At 38.5% G+C, this 12611-nt stretch overlaps 1 protein-coding gene across 1 annotated transcript; it reads right to left on the bottom strand.

The window, feature by feature from the left end:
• Positions 1 to 6135: 6135 nt before the first annotated feature.
• Positions 6136 to 12441, bottom strand: LOC118338207 (serine/threonine-protein kinase BUR1-like). The gene is made up of 10 exons (XM_035675468.1): positions 12274 to 12441; positions 11517 to 11711; positions 11221 to 11405; positions 11012 to 11124; positions 10776 to 10915; positions 9912 to 10000; positions 7820 to 9580; positions 7132 to 7225; positions 6906 to 7053; positions 6136 to 6319 (listed from the first exon to the last, which is right to left on the bottom strand). The coding sequence occupies exons 1-10, from the start codon at positions 12439 to 12441 to the stop codon at positions 6201 to 6203; spliced, it is 3012 nt and encodes a 1003-aa protein (XP_035531361.1). The 3' UTR covers positions 6136 to 6200.
• Between the last annotated feature and the right edge of the window lie 170 nt (positions 12442 to 12611).

Genomic DNA, 12611 nt, shown 5'->3' on the forward strand with positions numbered 1-12611 from the left:
CATGCTCCCAATTTACAGAAGCTATATAAATTATTGTTCAAGCCAGTTGAAATAATAAAATGCCTAAAAATCTGTTTGGGGAAAACATAGATGGTTGTCCAGGTCTCCAGGATTCGCCACTATACGTCTGCGCAGTCGCCATATTGCGATACGAGATACAGACTTAACTACAAAATCATCTGTAACTTGCTTAATTCTATGAGTTTAATTTAATCATATTTTCATGAAATATGATGTAGAGCTCATTAGTTTCGTCCCCAGTAAATGAATTAATTCCTGCATGTAACCAAGACCATGTTCAGTTTCTCACATTTATAACAAACCAAATTTCAGAATTAAGCAAGTTACAGTTGATTTTGTTTGTCTTAATCTTAAACTATATTGTTAACGAGTAGATCTGACCTTCACGTAGATGCACATGTGACTTCTGCAATATGATGGCCGCATAGATGGTAAATGGTAAATGGACCTGTACTTGTATAGCAAGTTTCTTTCTAGTCTTCCGACACTTTTACACTACATGTCTTTTCACACACATTCACACAGCGATCGGACAGAAACTAACACATTCACACACCGATGCACAGCATCTGGAGCAATTTGGGGTTCAGAATCTTGCTCAAAGATACTTCGACATGTGGCAGCCAGGGATCGAACCAACAACCTTCCTATTAGGGGACGACCTGCTCTGCCTCTGCACCACAGCCACCTGAGAGATGCACGTCAAATCGAGAACGTGTGATCTTTCTTTCTTTCTTTTCTTTCGTGATGTTACTATGGGTGACATGAGAATGTCAAGGCGGACCTATAGATGTCGATATTTTCACAGTAATAGAACTTTCGCAGATGCAAAACCCCCCAGCTTCACCAACTAAGTATTGGACAAATTCTGACTGGATGGTGGCGCTAGAGGAAAAGTTAAAGGATAACTAAAGTTATTACAATTGATCCTGAGGCAAAATGAATGTCTGAATCAAATTTCACAGTAATCCATCTAATAATTGTTAAGATATTTCACTGGAAATCCTGAATTTAAAATTCACGGTGGCGCCAAAGTAAACGTGAAGTAATCACCAAAGTCAATAGGATTCATCACCTGGGCGACACAAATGGCTCTGCCAAATTTCACGCCAATCCATCCAGCATATGTTGAGATATTTCAGTCTGGACCAAAGTGGTTGTCATCCAATGCAATAGAGCTGCTAGCTAAAAGAACAATGTGCCTTTTGTTTGGATATGACAAGATAATGGGAGAGGATCATGAACACATACACACACGAGATTACAGTGCTACGGTTGACTGTAAAGTAGGTGTGTGTATGTAAGCAGACACCCGCTTCCATGGCAACCGTGGTTATAACAGTCCCGGCATGATGTTTGGAAATCTCAGGTTCCAGTTGAGTAACGCTAGTAATGGCTGGAGGGTTGTGTTTGTAGGTGTGTATCACGGGAAATCTGAATGAGTAACTGTTTCCATAAACTGGGCATCGACCCAACAGCTGAGATAATTAATTAAAACAGGTTTATCTCTACAAAATCAACCAAACGATGGAGCTTTTCACGAAAATCTGTCACCAATCGTTGCATGAAGGCCAAAGTAACAGACAGAATAAAATGGTGCATATTTTAAAGTTGAAGAAAGGGGAAAAGGTTTGTTGTACTTGGACCTCCCTTCAAACATAAATATCATCATGTTTGCAGGTAACTGAATTCCAGACTAGATCCCAGACGAGCCGTAACCTCATGGTGCATCATCATATACAGTAGATCAAATTAAGATTAGAGGTTTAATGCTCCACTGATCTCTGATGGAAACAATTACTCAAGCTGTTGAGAGGTTTAGTATAAGACTAAAAGGGATTTAAAAAAGAAACTGTCAGGGAAACTCCAGGTGGAAGAAGTGAAGTCTCTTTGTGTCAACAAAGTGTATTTATCTCAACTCAAAACAGAAAGGAAAACATTTGACTGACTTCTGTTCATTTAGTAAAAGCTACAGTAAAAACATTGATATCATTGATAACATACAAAATCTTTAATTAGATATTGTTTTTCCAATGAAAGCAAACATTATTGGTGGTAATGCTGGTGTTAAAACATCACTTTGGAAAGACATCTGGTAAAATAATTTGGTAGCTAAACAAATTTGAAACTAAACAAAAAGTTAGTTTGATGTTGTGCTGCTTTGTTGTTTTTACTGATAAATTATAATTTGCTGAACTAACCCTAACCCCGACAGCAACAGCCAATCAAATGATAGCCGACATTATTCGGTTGGTTGGCAAATGCTAATGGCTTTGAAAACTGATTTATTGTGTTATTTTTTTTAAAATCTTCCCAGTTTACATTATAAAACTACCTACTACCTACTGGATGTGAATAATTTGAAAAAATAATTTCTTCACATGTTGATGCTGTAACAGCAATGCTCAGAATATTTTAGTTTGGTATTTCTTTGTGTTTCCAAAACCAGAAACACAAGCAAACATGTAAGGAATGTATTAAACAATGTGTTTATCTGCTCAATATACTGAAAATTATTGCATGTTTGGCTAAAGCTTATCTATAATCTACACAAGCTTCCGACCATAATTACTTCATTAGTTAACTCTATTTTTTGGGGCATTGCAGGTAACGTTTTAAAAAAAGCCCAGCACAGCTAATGTTAGCCTAAACTTCATTAACCTTTTCAACATTACTGGTGAAAGCACTACGTTTTCGCAAACTTATCGGTTAGCCTTCTTGTAAAATTAAGTACAGAAATGTACGTTTAAATCACACATAACTGCAGCCAAACAGTCTTAATGTAAGAAGGAAATAACAGTCGGATCTTACATTTCCCTAATTATTACGAACGAACTAGTTATAAATTGCAATATAAGAAAAAAAAATGAGTCTTCTGTATAGATAGAACTCTTTGTCTCTAGGCACAATATCATGTATGTGGACATCAAGTGCACATTTAAGAGAACGTTTTCTAAAATATTAAAATGCCCACTGGAGATCGCATTTTAAAAAACCAACTGATAGAGCTAATAGATAAAGATAGAATAGATAAAATCAGGATATTTGTAATTTTGGTTTGGATTGCTTTAATCTACCTCTGTCTGAAGTCATGATGATGTTTCAAAAATTCCTAATTATGATAAACTTGAAAGTAATTTACAGGAAAGGAAAACAGTAAATAAGTGAAGACAGTATTAAACACGTGTTACTGTAAAGCCAGGCGTTTCCGTAAACCTTCCTTGAATAAATAAAGTTTAAAAAAAGCAGCGAGGATTAACTCTGTTGCAACTCAGAACCACAAACCGTGTCAGATCTGCTCAGACAAAACTTTTCAGTCTAGACATTATCCATCTTTTCCCTTCATTTCTCCTCCCTCCTCCTCTTCACCTCCCTTATTTCTACCCTCCATCAAGCTTCCTCATCTCAGCTCTTCTTCAGTCAGTCTGCAGTCTGTCCTTTCAACACTCATTTTTCTTATTCCTGCTTTCCATTTTCACTTTCTTCTTCCCTCAATCTTCTCAAATTTCCCCGAATATTTCTTTATGAATTAGCTGTTTCTCTTCATTTATAGCCATGTCCTGCAGGCTGACAGTCTTTTTCCTCCTCTTCCTCCTCAGATTTCAGAGCATTGACTTCACTCACGGTGAGTACGAATACGCCTGTTTTTGTATTTCAAAAAGTTAAAGATAAAAACAAATCTAGTTGCCATAATTGGACCTAATTGGTGATTATTTCTTATCAGATTTAGTCTTCACGGCAGCTTTACTGCCGACAAAAGACAAGAAGAAAAAACACACCTTAAAGCTGTCATCATGAAATATGCAACAACGACTGACAGATCAGATAGCAGCACAGACGCCTTAATGTACACCAGACACGCACATAAAGCACCTGTTGACCTTACAGGTGCAGACTGTTCGCTGTGGAAGAGCTAAACTTATCCAGATACAACGTTTTTAAAAAAGCAAATGTGGTCTTATTATGGATTTATTATCAATAAATATATTAATTATTGTTCTGTTCCTTTACTTGCATAGTCTGTATCAGTGGTCAGAATTGAGTAAACTGTTTTTTTTTATGGATATTTAATTTGAAAAGTTTGTGTAAAACCAGCGATTTGGATGAATTTTGATTTTGAAGAATATTTGCTGTTAATATTGATTAGGGTTTAGTTTTCCTGATGTTTTTATTCAATTCTCTGTCTGTATTATAATTTTTAACAATCATACAGACTTAATAGACTTGTTTTTGGCAGATTCTGTGAATTTTTATCATTGTACTATTAGCTGTGTAGTTGTTTATCAGACAGTGAAGGCTATACTGATAATCTGAGCTTTAAAAACATTAATTTCATTTTTTTTAACAGAAATGAATAAAATGCTGAGCATAATAAAACTTTTTCTTACACCCTTTAAAATCAAGTCCTTGCAACATCCCGTGAAACTTTAACAACCCCATGGTTGGGATCCACATGTCAACTGTAAAAACAAATGCAAAATAATTATGTTGCACTATTAGACCTGTTAAATGTCTTAGAAAGTCAAAAAATAAAATTAACGACCTCTAACATCTCTTCATCAGCTCAGTCCTTCCCCTTTCTGCCGGATTTTGATCTTCCAGAGGTTGATGGTTCTGCTGTGGACACCTGCAGGATTTTCACTGACCCACCATCTGAAATCACCACAACCACAACAACAACAACAACAACAACACCCATCACCAGGAAGGTAATTACACCATGAGCAGTTTTCTGTACAATAGGAGATTGTCGGAAAATATGTAGTTTTCACATGTTTGTTGTCTTACATTAAAGCATCTTCACAGAGAAATTCTACGTTTTTCAGATTTTAGTTAGAACCTATTAAATCCTCCAAAGTTACCAACACTCAAGGGTTTTTAAGGCTAACAAGCAGCTAATTAAAAAGCCACAATCCACAATTCTAGTTATGTGTTCAGTGTGTGATTTTTGTAATTTACAAAAACGTGAACCATAAATGTCTGTCAAATATTTGTTAAGATTCTTAACAAGACCAACAACCAACAAGGTGACATTTTTAATTGATTATTTTTCTGTGCTGGTCTTTATGTACTGTAACTGTATTTCTTAACTATTATTTGTTTGTCTATTTGATTTGACTTCTTTATATTTTAATTTAAATGATTTAACTTTTTCCCTTCATTGTGTGTAAAATGTTGACGTTTCCCCACAAAAAAAGGTGGTGACCACAACCAAAAAGCCAGCCGTACCTTTGCCTCCAAAGAAACCACAGCCAGCTCCAGCAGCACCAGTCCCTGACAGAAAGTCTATCCACGACCTCCTCCACTACCTCCTGGCCAACAGCAGACAACATGCGGCTGGTTCTCTCCCAGGATTTAACACTTTTCTCTCTCAGCCAATAGGAGGGCAGCCTCACAAAAGTGACAGTACATCAGAGAGCGATGAAAAGAAACGAGTGAGCAGGACGGAGGTGAAAAGATGGAAAATAGCTTCGTTTTCTTCAGAGGACTCAAGTGACGAGTCTTAAAATTGTACCGTGGCATTTTAATCTTTAATGCCATGGAAGGTTTTATTTACAGTTTCTTGACACATTAGCATTCCTGTTTGAATTACCATGGAATTTAGTAGCCAGTGAACTAGTTACCGGCATCCCTGTGGTAATGTCAGTAAATATTTTGTATATTCAGCTGTCTGTATGTAAGTCTATGTAAGTGTACAGCGGTTGCTGCTGCTACAAACCAACACAGCCAGTCTTACTTTTTAAAAACCTTATTTATTTATATAATACACACATAAAACAATTGCTGTAAGTGCTGTTTAGTAATTTATTTAAAATGTATTCACATGTGAACAACCTGTTTGCTGCTTTAAAAATGGTGTAACATAATAAAACAACCTTTGATTAACTGTCATTAATAAAATGTTCATACATTATCTGTCTCTTTTCTGACTAAAGATGCTCATAGGCCAACCTTTTATTCTTGTATTTACATCATTATTTTGTTTACTATTTGACAAATAAGTATAAATGGAACGCTTGGTTCTTTATATTACCAACATGTAGCCACTGCTAATGCTAAAAGGAAATGAGTGATAATCAAACACGACTCTGACTTCAACACAAGACCAGTTATTCTACCAACACATTCACTTTTTTTCGCAGTCACATTGAAGTAAAGAGGTGAATATCTGAAAGCTTTTATGTTGAGTGTGAATCAGTACTGTTGTGTCCGTGATGCTGTGGTTCTGATGGAGGAATGGAGGGAACCAGCTGTTTCTCTTTCCTCTGATCATTGGAAGTGCTTTTGGTGTGTTTACCTGAGAAAACATCGAAGGAGGTATCACTTTATGTAGTATGAATAAAGTATTAATAAATATTTTGTGTGTAGTGAGACCCAGAAACAACAACACTCTTTTACATGTTTTACACCACAAAATGCACTTTAGTTTGAGTTCTTAACCTGAAACACATTGCATATTTATTTAATTCTTCATGATTTTAATAATTGTATTTAGTTCATGTATTGGATAACAATCACTACTTTTATACATATTTTAGATTGGAGGAAAGTCTAGTTTGATGCTCAGATAGTGGGATAAAATAGACATTTTAATGTGAAGACATTGAGTGAGGATATTTTTCTGGCTCATAATATATATTATATGCAACTGATGAGGCACTCATAAAAATGTGAGAAAACCGTGTCATTGATTCATAGCTAACAAACAGTGAAATGTTTTGTTATTTGGTTGCTTTTTGTGTGTAAGTTAATATCCTTTCTCAAAATTTGCTGATTGACCTGAGAGAAGTGCTAAAACATTTCTTACTGATTTGACGTTATATTTAAGATTAGCTAAATTGTAGGTACTATGGTGAAGTTTGTAGGTAGTGTTGTGTACGTACCTTCTCTTCCTCGGAGCCCTGGCAGCACTGAGGTTCTTAAATCTGGGAAATGGATGTCTGACTTCTTTTTGGACACTGTAATGCCGCCGCTGTGGTTACAGCGGTCAGACAGGAAGGAACGCTCGCACATCAGACTCTTCTCCGACACCTGAAGCAAGAGTGGTAACTTTGAAAGAGCACATTCTCCGTTATGATTCAGTTGTAAACAAGTGAAACAAACTGTTACCTGTGCTGTGAGTGATCCTGTAATGTGGCTGGACAGAGATTGTTGGGCCTGTCGACTGTAAATGCCACCGTGATGCCTTGGTTTGTCTAAACACCTGTGATACACAGACAAACAACAGCAGTCACCCAGGTTAGAGGATTCCAGCGCAGTTTGCAATGATTTTGGGAAACACACTTTTAATTTTGGGCCTAAAACTCAGGCTATACCTAAACCAACGCAGAAGTATTGTAAACAGGCATTCTAGGTAATGGCCAGCAGAGGGCAGCTCCATTGGACACACAAAGAAGCTGATAGTATTGAGTCCTATGGAGAAATGACCCTTCTGACTTAATTTATTAACTCTATTAACAGTTTCCTAATGAATTTATGGTCTCAATCTAGCTAGTTTCAAGCAAATGATGGTCCCATTTAGAGTAGAATAGACCATAATGCAGGGTATGCTTTAGGGTTGGGCTACCTTGTGATTGACAGTGAGTCCGTTCAGCTCAATGCACCAAATTCAGATCAAACTGTCAAACTAGGCAGTCCTGATCAGATATGGATCCAGATTCTGTTCCATTGCTTATTTCTCACATAAAATATTTTCAGAAAATACGGCATACTTCAAAACAGTTCTCCACAAACCAGTGGGTAACATCAGGATAGGTTTACACTTGTTTCAGATTGGTACTGCATTGCGAGAACTTACCAAAGGCTGTGGGCCCCAGGATGGAAACCAGCACCAAGGGTAAGGTGATCGCTAGGGGCTGGGCTGTTGGTACTGATGACAGAGAAAGAGGGAATAAGGGGTGTGGAAGATGGAGGGAGGAGTAGTGGAGTAGACGAGGGTGGAGGAGGAGGAGGAGGTGGAGAGGAATGGGGTAAACTGAAATCCAGCTCATTAACGTATGCAGTGTCCATGTTGTAATATACAGAGCTTCTTGACATAGCTTTGTGCTCTGAATTATCTGTAGAAGTGAATGAAGTTGAATCTGCAGATGTGGATATATTTGATGTGATATTCCTTTCTGGGTTGTCTCTTTTCTTCCTTGCCTCTGTAGAAGTTTTCTGAGTCATTGCTGCGCTGGACTTGGTGTGGTTGCTAAAAGACCCAAGCTTTGTTTTAGGTTCTCCGATCAAAGATTTGGAGTGAGGTGGTTTCAAGGATTTCATGTTAGGTTCAGCTTCACTGCTGCTGTTCTTTCGCTCACTATTTGAGCTTCTAGAAACCTTTGAGATTTGATGTACCAAAGAATTGGTCATTGCATTGTTGGATACAGAAAATGCCAAATCCTCTCTGTTCTCTTTATCTGAGGCGTTCAGTGTTTTCGGGACAGTCCCTACTGATGTGTTGGTTTTAGGGATTTCACTCGGCATGGAGGTTGAGGGGGATCTGGATTCTGTGGTGATCTTGGACTTGGAAGTACTCTGCTCATTGATGCTGCAGGGCTCAGAAGATCCAAGATTCTCCTCATAATATCCACCTGAAGCACTGGATATCTCAGCGGTTTTGGTCACTGGGCTCTTCTTCAAGTATCCGTGAGCCTCCTTTATGTCCTTTTTTGAAGCATTAAAATCACCCTGCTGATTTTTGTTTGCAATCAATACTTCTGTAAGTCCTCTGTCTGTTGTAAGGCACCTGGAAGATTGATTGGGTACACAGGTGGTGTCATTTGTGGGTTTAGTATCTGAAGATGAGTCAGTTTGGAGGGTTCCTTTAGGTGGTATTGTAGTGCTGTGGGTAGGACTGGCCTCTATGAAAACTGTGGAGGACTGCGCTGAAAGATCTGAGGTAAGAATCTTTGACGAGCTGGTGGTCAAAGAGGTGATGTTTTTGTTGATTTTTGGGCCAGAGTTTGAGGTAGTCTTAAATGGCTTGGGATTTGAGGGTAAGACTTTTGGACTGTCAGAGGTCCTTCTTTGCTCGGTGTCCATGTTTGAGCGGTTGGTCGGATGCTTTGAAGTAGTAGTTGTCTTACATGGCTTGGCGACAGAAGGAATAGTTTGGGTAGCAACCTCAATTTTGCTTGGAATCTTGGAAGCCTCCAAAGAATTGGAAGTAAGGGTTATAGTTGTTTTTTCAGGTTCCTTTCTCAGCTCCACACCAGTAGTTTTTGCCAGTTTACTTCTTATGGCCACAGTCGTTTTTGCTGCATTATCGGCAGTCTTGGTGCCTGATGTTTTGGACTGTTTGGTGGACACCAAAGGTTCTGAAATATTCCGAACGGTTTTAGGCGGCTTTGTTGGCTGCTTGCCTTTTGTTTTCGGTGTATTTGATTCTCTGCCCTCCTTGTCCCTCTTCTCCTTTTCCTTGTCAACTTTCTGATCCATGTCTTCAGATTGTTTCTTGTCTTTGCCTCTGCGGTCATCCCCTTCATCCTTTTCTCGTCTTTGGGTTTTGGCTATTTTGGGAAGGGTAGAGTTTTCTCTATGATCTTTTTGGATCTTAGCATTCAGCTCGTCCAAAACTCTGTTTAGAAACATAGATACGTAGGTGCAGCAAGTTAGTAACTTGATTTTGAATATCAATATTGAATCAATATTGAAAAGGTTTATAGTTAGATTCCTAGCATCACTAATGCTCTACTACTGCAAAGTCTGGCTAACACACATATTAAGTTTTTGCCTACTCCAAGGGCAGAACTTGAAGACAAGTTCATGTAGATAAAAGCCATGGTCAAAGTCAACATGGTTGTAGATACAATAAGCTCTTGAGGATACATCTGTAGCATAGTTGTATAAATAAACCACACATTACAGAGTAAATGTAAAACTGTTAAACTGTGAACACACAGAGATACCTGATGTGGAAGGAATCTTGCGTGAACAGAGGATGTTCTAACAGTTCTGAACACTGAGCACGTCTTTCTGGATCCATCTGGAGACAACTCTGAAAGACACAAAGGTATAACAGCTTCTGGTATGTTTAACTTAGGATCTCAAAGTGAATAAAAATACTAAGAAGAAGAAATTAAAATGCCAAGATAAGTGCGAAGATGCAAGCTGCAGATCCTTTAGTAGCTGATGTTAAAGATTCCCAATTTCTCAAAGTCAATATATCCCCAAGACATTCAGCGCTCAGTAGGTGGTTTTACTTAATTTAATGTGTGACTTGGTGGTGTTTTAGGAATCAGTGTTTGACTATAGAAAGCCTAAGTTGAGTGGCATAGGACACACACCATAACACCCGTACCTAGTGTTTTCTTACTGTAAACCCACACACTGACGACAACTGTTCAGGATATGCTACTGTCCTATTGCCACAGTTTCAGCCTCAACTCTCCAGAACAGGAACAGGTTCATCATATTAATAGGATGTGTCCGGTAAGCTGTACAGGCATGAATTTTTCTGCAACATTAACATAATGTTTTATCCAAAGCCTCTACTACAACACCACAGGTGTTTGACAAAGAGGCAATGTCAGACCCTAATAGGAACTGTAGTTGTTGAATATTAAGAAGATAATATGGACAGAAAACCACACTATCAGAGGGACTGATGAAAATATGTTTGGCAACAAAAGGTAATGGAACAGGAATAGCTAAAAAAATCCCATCCTGTTCAAGTCTCAGTCATTTTATTCCTTAAAGAAACTTTGGATGGAAGCCTTTGCCACATGTCTGTATGTTTATAGAAATATTTGTATTGTATCATTTAACTGTACCTGTGCCAGGTTCAGGGCAGTGGTTGTGATTGTAGGGAAGCGCTGGTCCAGTGGGACTCTGCCAGAACATTCAGGCAGTCTGACTCCAGAAAAGACGGGATTCCTGTAGAACAACTCCTGGTGATGAGCTGTTAGGTTACCTATTATAGAAAAAAGGGAGAACTTAGAGAGTATAATTATATTGAGAGGGTTTAAAGTAATTGTTATCTTACAAATGTTTTTGCCTGAGTGCTTACCGAAGCACGTGACGATGTGGTAAATTTGATCGAGGTCGGAGTCTCCGGGAAACAGAGGCTGACCTGTTAACATCTCTATTAACAGACAACCAACAGCCCACACATCTACTGGTCTAAACACACAGAGACACACATAAATAACCTGTTAACATTTATATCAACAGACAATCTACACTAACACATCCTCAGGTGTTCACGCTAAGACTTACTTGCCATACTTGGTGTCTCCCACCAGCAGTTCAGGAGCTCTGTACCAGCGAGTGGCCACGTAGTCAGTATAGACCGCCCCCTCAGCGGGCAACGTCATGGTCCGGGCAAAGCCAAAGTCGCACAGCTTAACAACACCTCCCTGAGAGATGAGTATGTTCTCTGGTTTGATGTCACGGTGGATGATCTTGAAAGGAAAGAGGGGATAAAAATTCAGAAGCCATGTTATGTTCCTCCTCTGGTAGCCATGTCGGATGTCCTCAGTGTCCGTACTTCCACACAAACACACAGGGCTTACATTTTGCTGGTGGCAGAAGGCTGCAGCCCTCAGGATCTGGTACAGGTACTGCCGGCTGGTGTTCAGGTCCAGTCCGCTCGGGTTTTGCTCCAAATCATCCAGAAGCGTTCGCTCCACGAACTCGAACACCAGATACCAGCGGCGGCGACGCTTCCACACTTCTAGAAGGTTCACCAGGTTGTCATGACGCAGTTGCTTGATGGTTGAAAAGATGAGAGCAGAAAAATAAGTGTTTGTGAATTTGAATACATCCTTAAAATCAATACACCTTTTGGACTTTTTAGAAATCTTAAACCTCCAAACCTCTACTTGTAATTGTTTACAAAACTGAATTTTATTTTTACATTTTTATTGTTTTATTTCATTGTTTTGATTTATTTATAAAATGATCTATCGTAACTACAAACTAGGGTTTTTTTTTTTACTTATCTGTATTTATTTTACATTTTAAATATCTTAATTTATACATATTAAAGACTGAGATTATTGTAATAAGCACAAGAAACCTTCAGCAATGTCTTACAAATTCTTTAGCTTGTATTGTTTCATAATGTTTTGCTCTCAGCTGAGAATTTCTGTTCTTCCAAAGTTTCCTCTCATGTCAAGTTTTAATTATAAGAATCTGACTCTGTGTTGTTCTGGGTTTTGATTGACAGGCTGCTTTTGTGTTCATGTTCACTCAGGTTTCTAGCTCATCCAGACGGCTCACGCTCAGTGACTCATTGATTGATTGGTTGATAGATTGATTGACAGGTACCCTCAGCAGCTTGATCTCCCTCACGGCGATCTTCTTCACCGTCTTGTCATCGTCCGAGTCCATGAACTTCTTGATGGCGACGAGGCGACCGGAGTCTCGGTGGCGGCACTTCAGCACGGTACCGTAACTGCCCTCCCCGACCAGACCCAGAGACTCGTAACGCTCCATCAAACTGTCAACATTTATAACAAATAACTTATGTCAAAAATACATTTTAAAAATCTATTATTGCTGTTTACATTTTAGTATCTGCTGTAAACAGCAGCTTTATCTGACCACTGTCTGAGCCAACACTGGCTTTAGAAAGTCAACTGTTAAAAGACAAAGTAACATTAAAA

Source organism: Morone saxatilis, unplaced genomic scaffold, assembly GCF_004916995.1.
Source record: "Morone saxatilis isolate NCDOM2014 unplaced genomic scaffold, NCSU_SB_2.0 Contig4, whole genome shotgun sequence".
Classification (NCBI taxonomy): domain Eukaryota; kingdom Metazoa; phylum Chordata; class Actinopteri; family Moronidae; genus Morone; species Morone saxatilis.

What these genes read in the sequence shown, in the direction of transcription:
- LOC118338207 (XM_035675468.1), bottom strand. Translation starts at nt 12,441, where the DNA reads ATGGAGCGTTACGAGTCTCTGGGTCTGGTCGGGGAGGGCAGTTACGGT. An exon ending in CCACATCGTCACGTGCTTCG is followed by an intron (nt 10,916 to 11,011) that starts GTAAGCACTCAG and finishes TTTCTATAATAG; the next exon opens with GTAACCTAACAGCTCATCAC. An exon ending in CCTGGGGCCCACAGCCTTTG is followed by an intron (nt 7,226 to 7,819) that starts GTAAGTTCTCGC and finishes TGTGTATCACAG; the next exon opens with GTGTTTAGACAAACCAAGGC.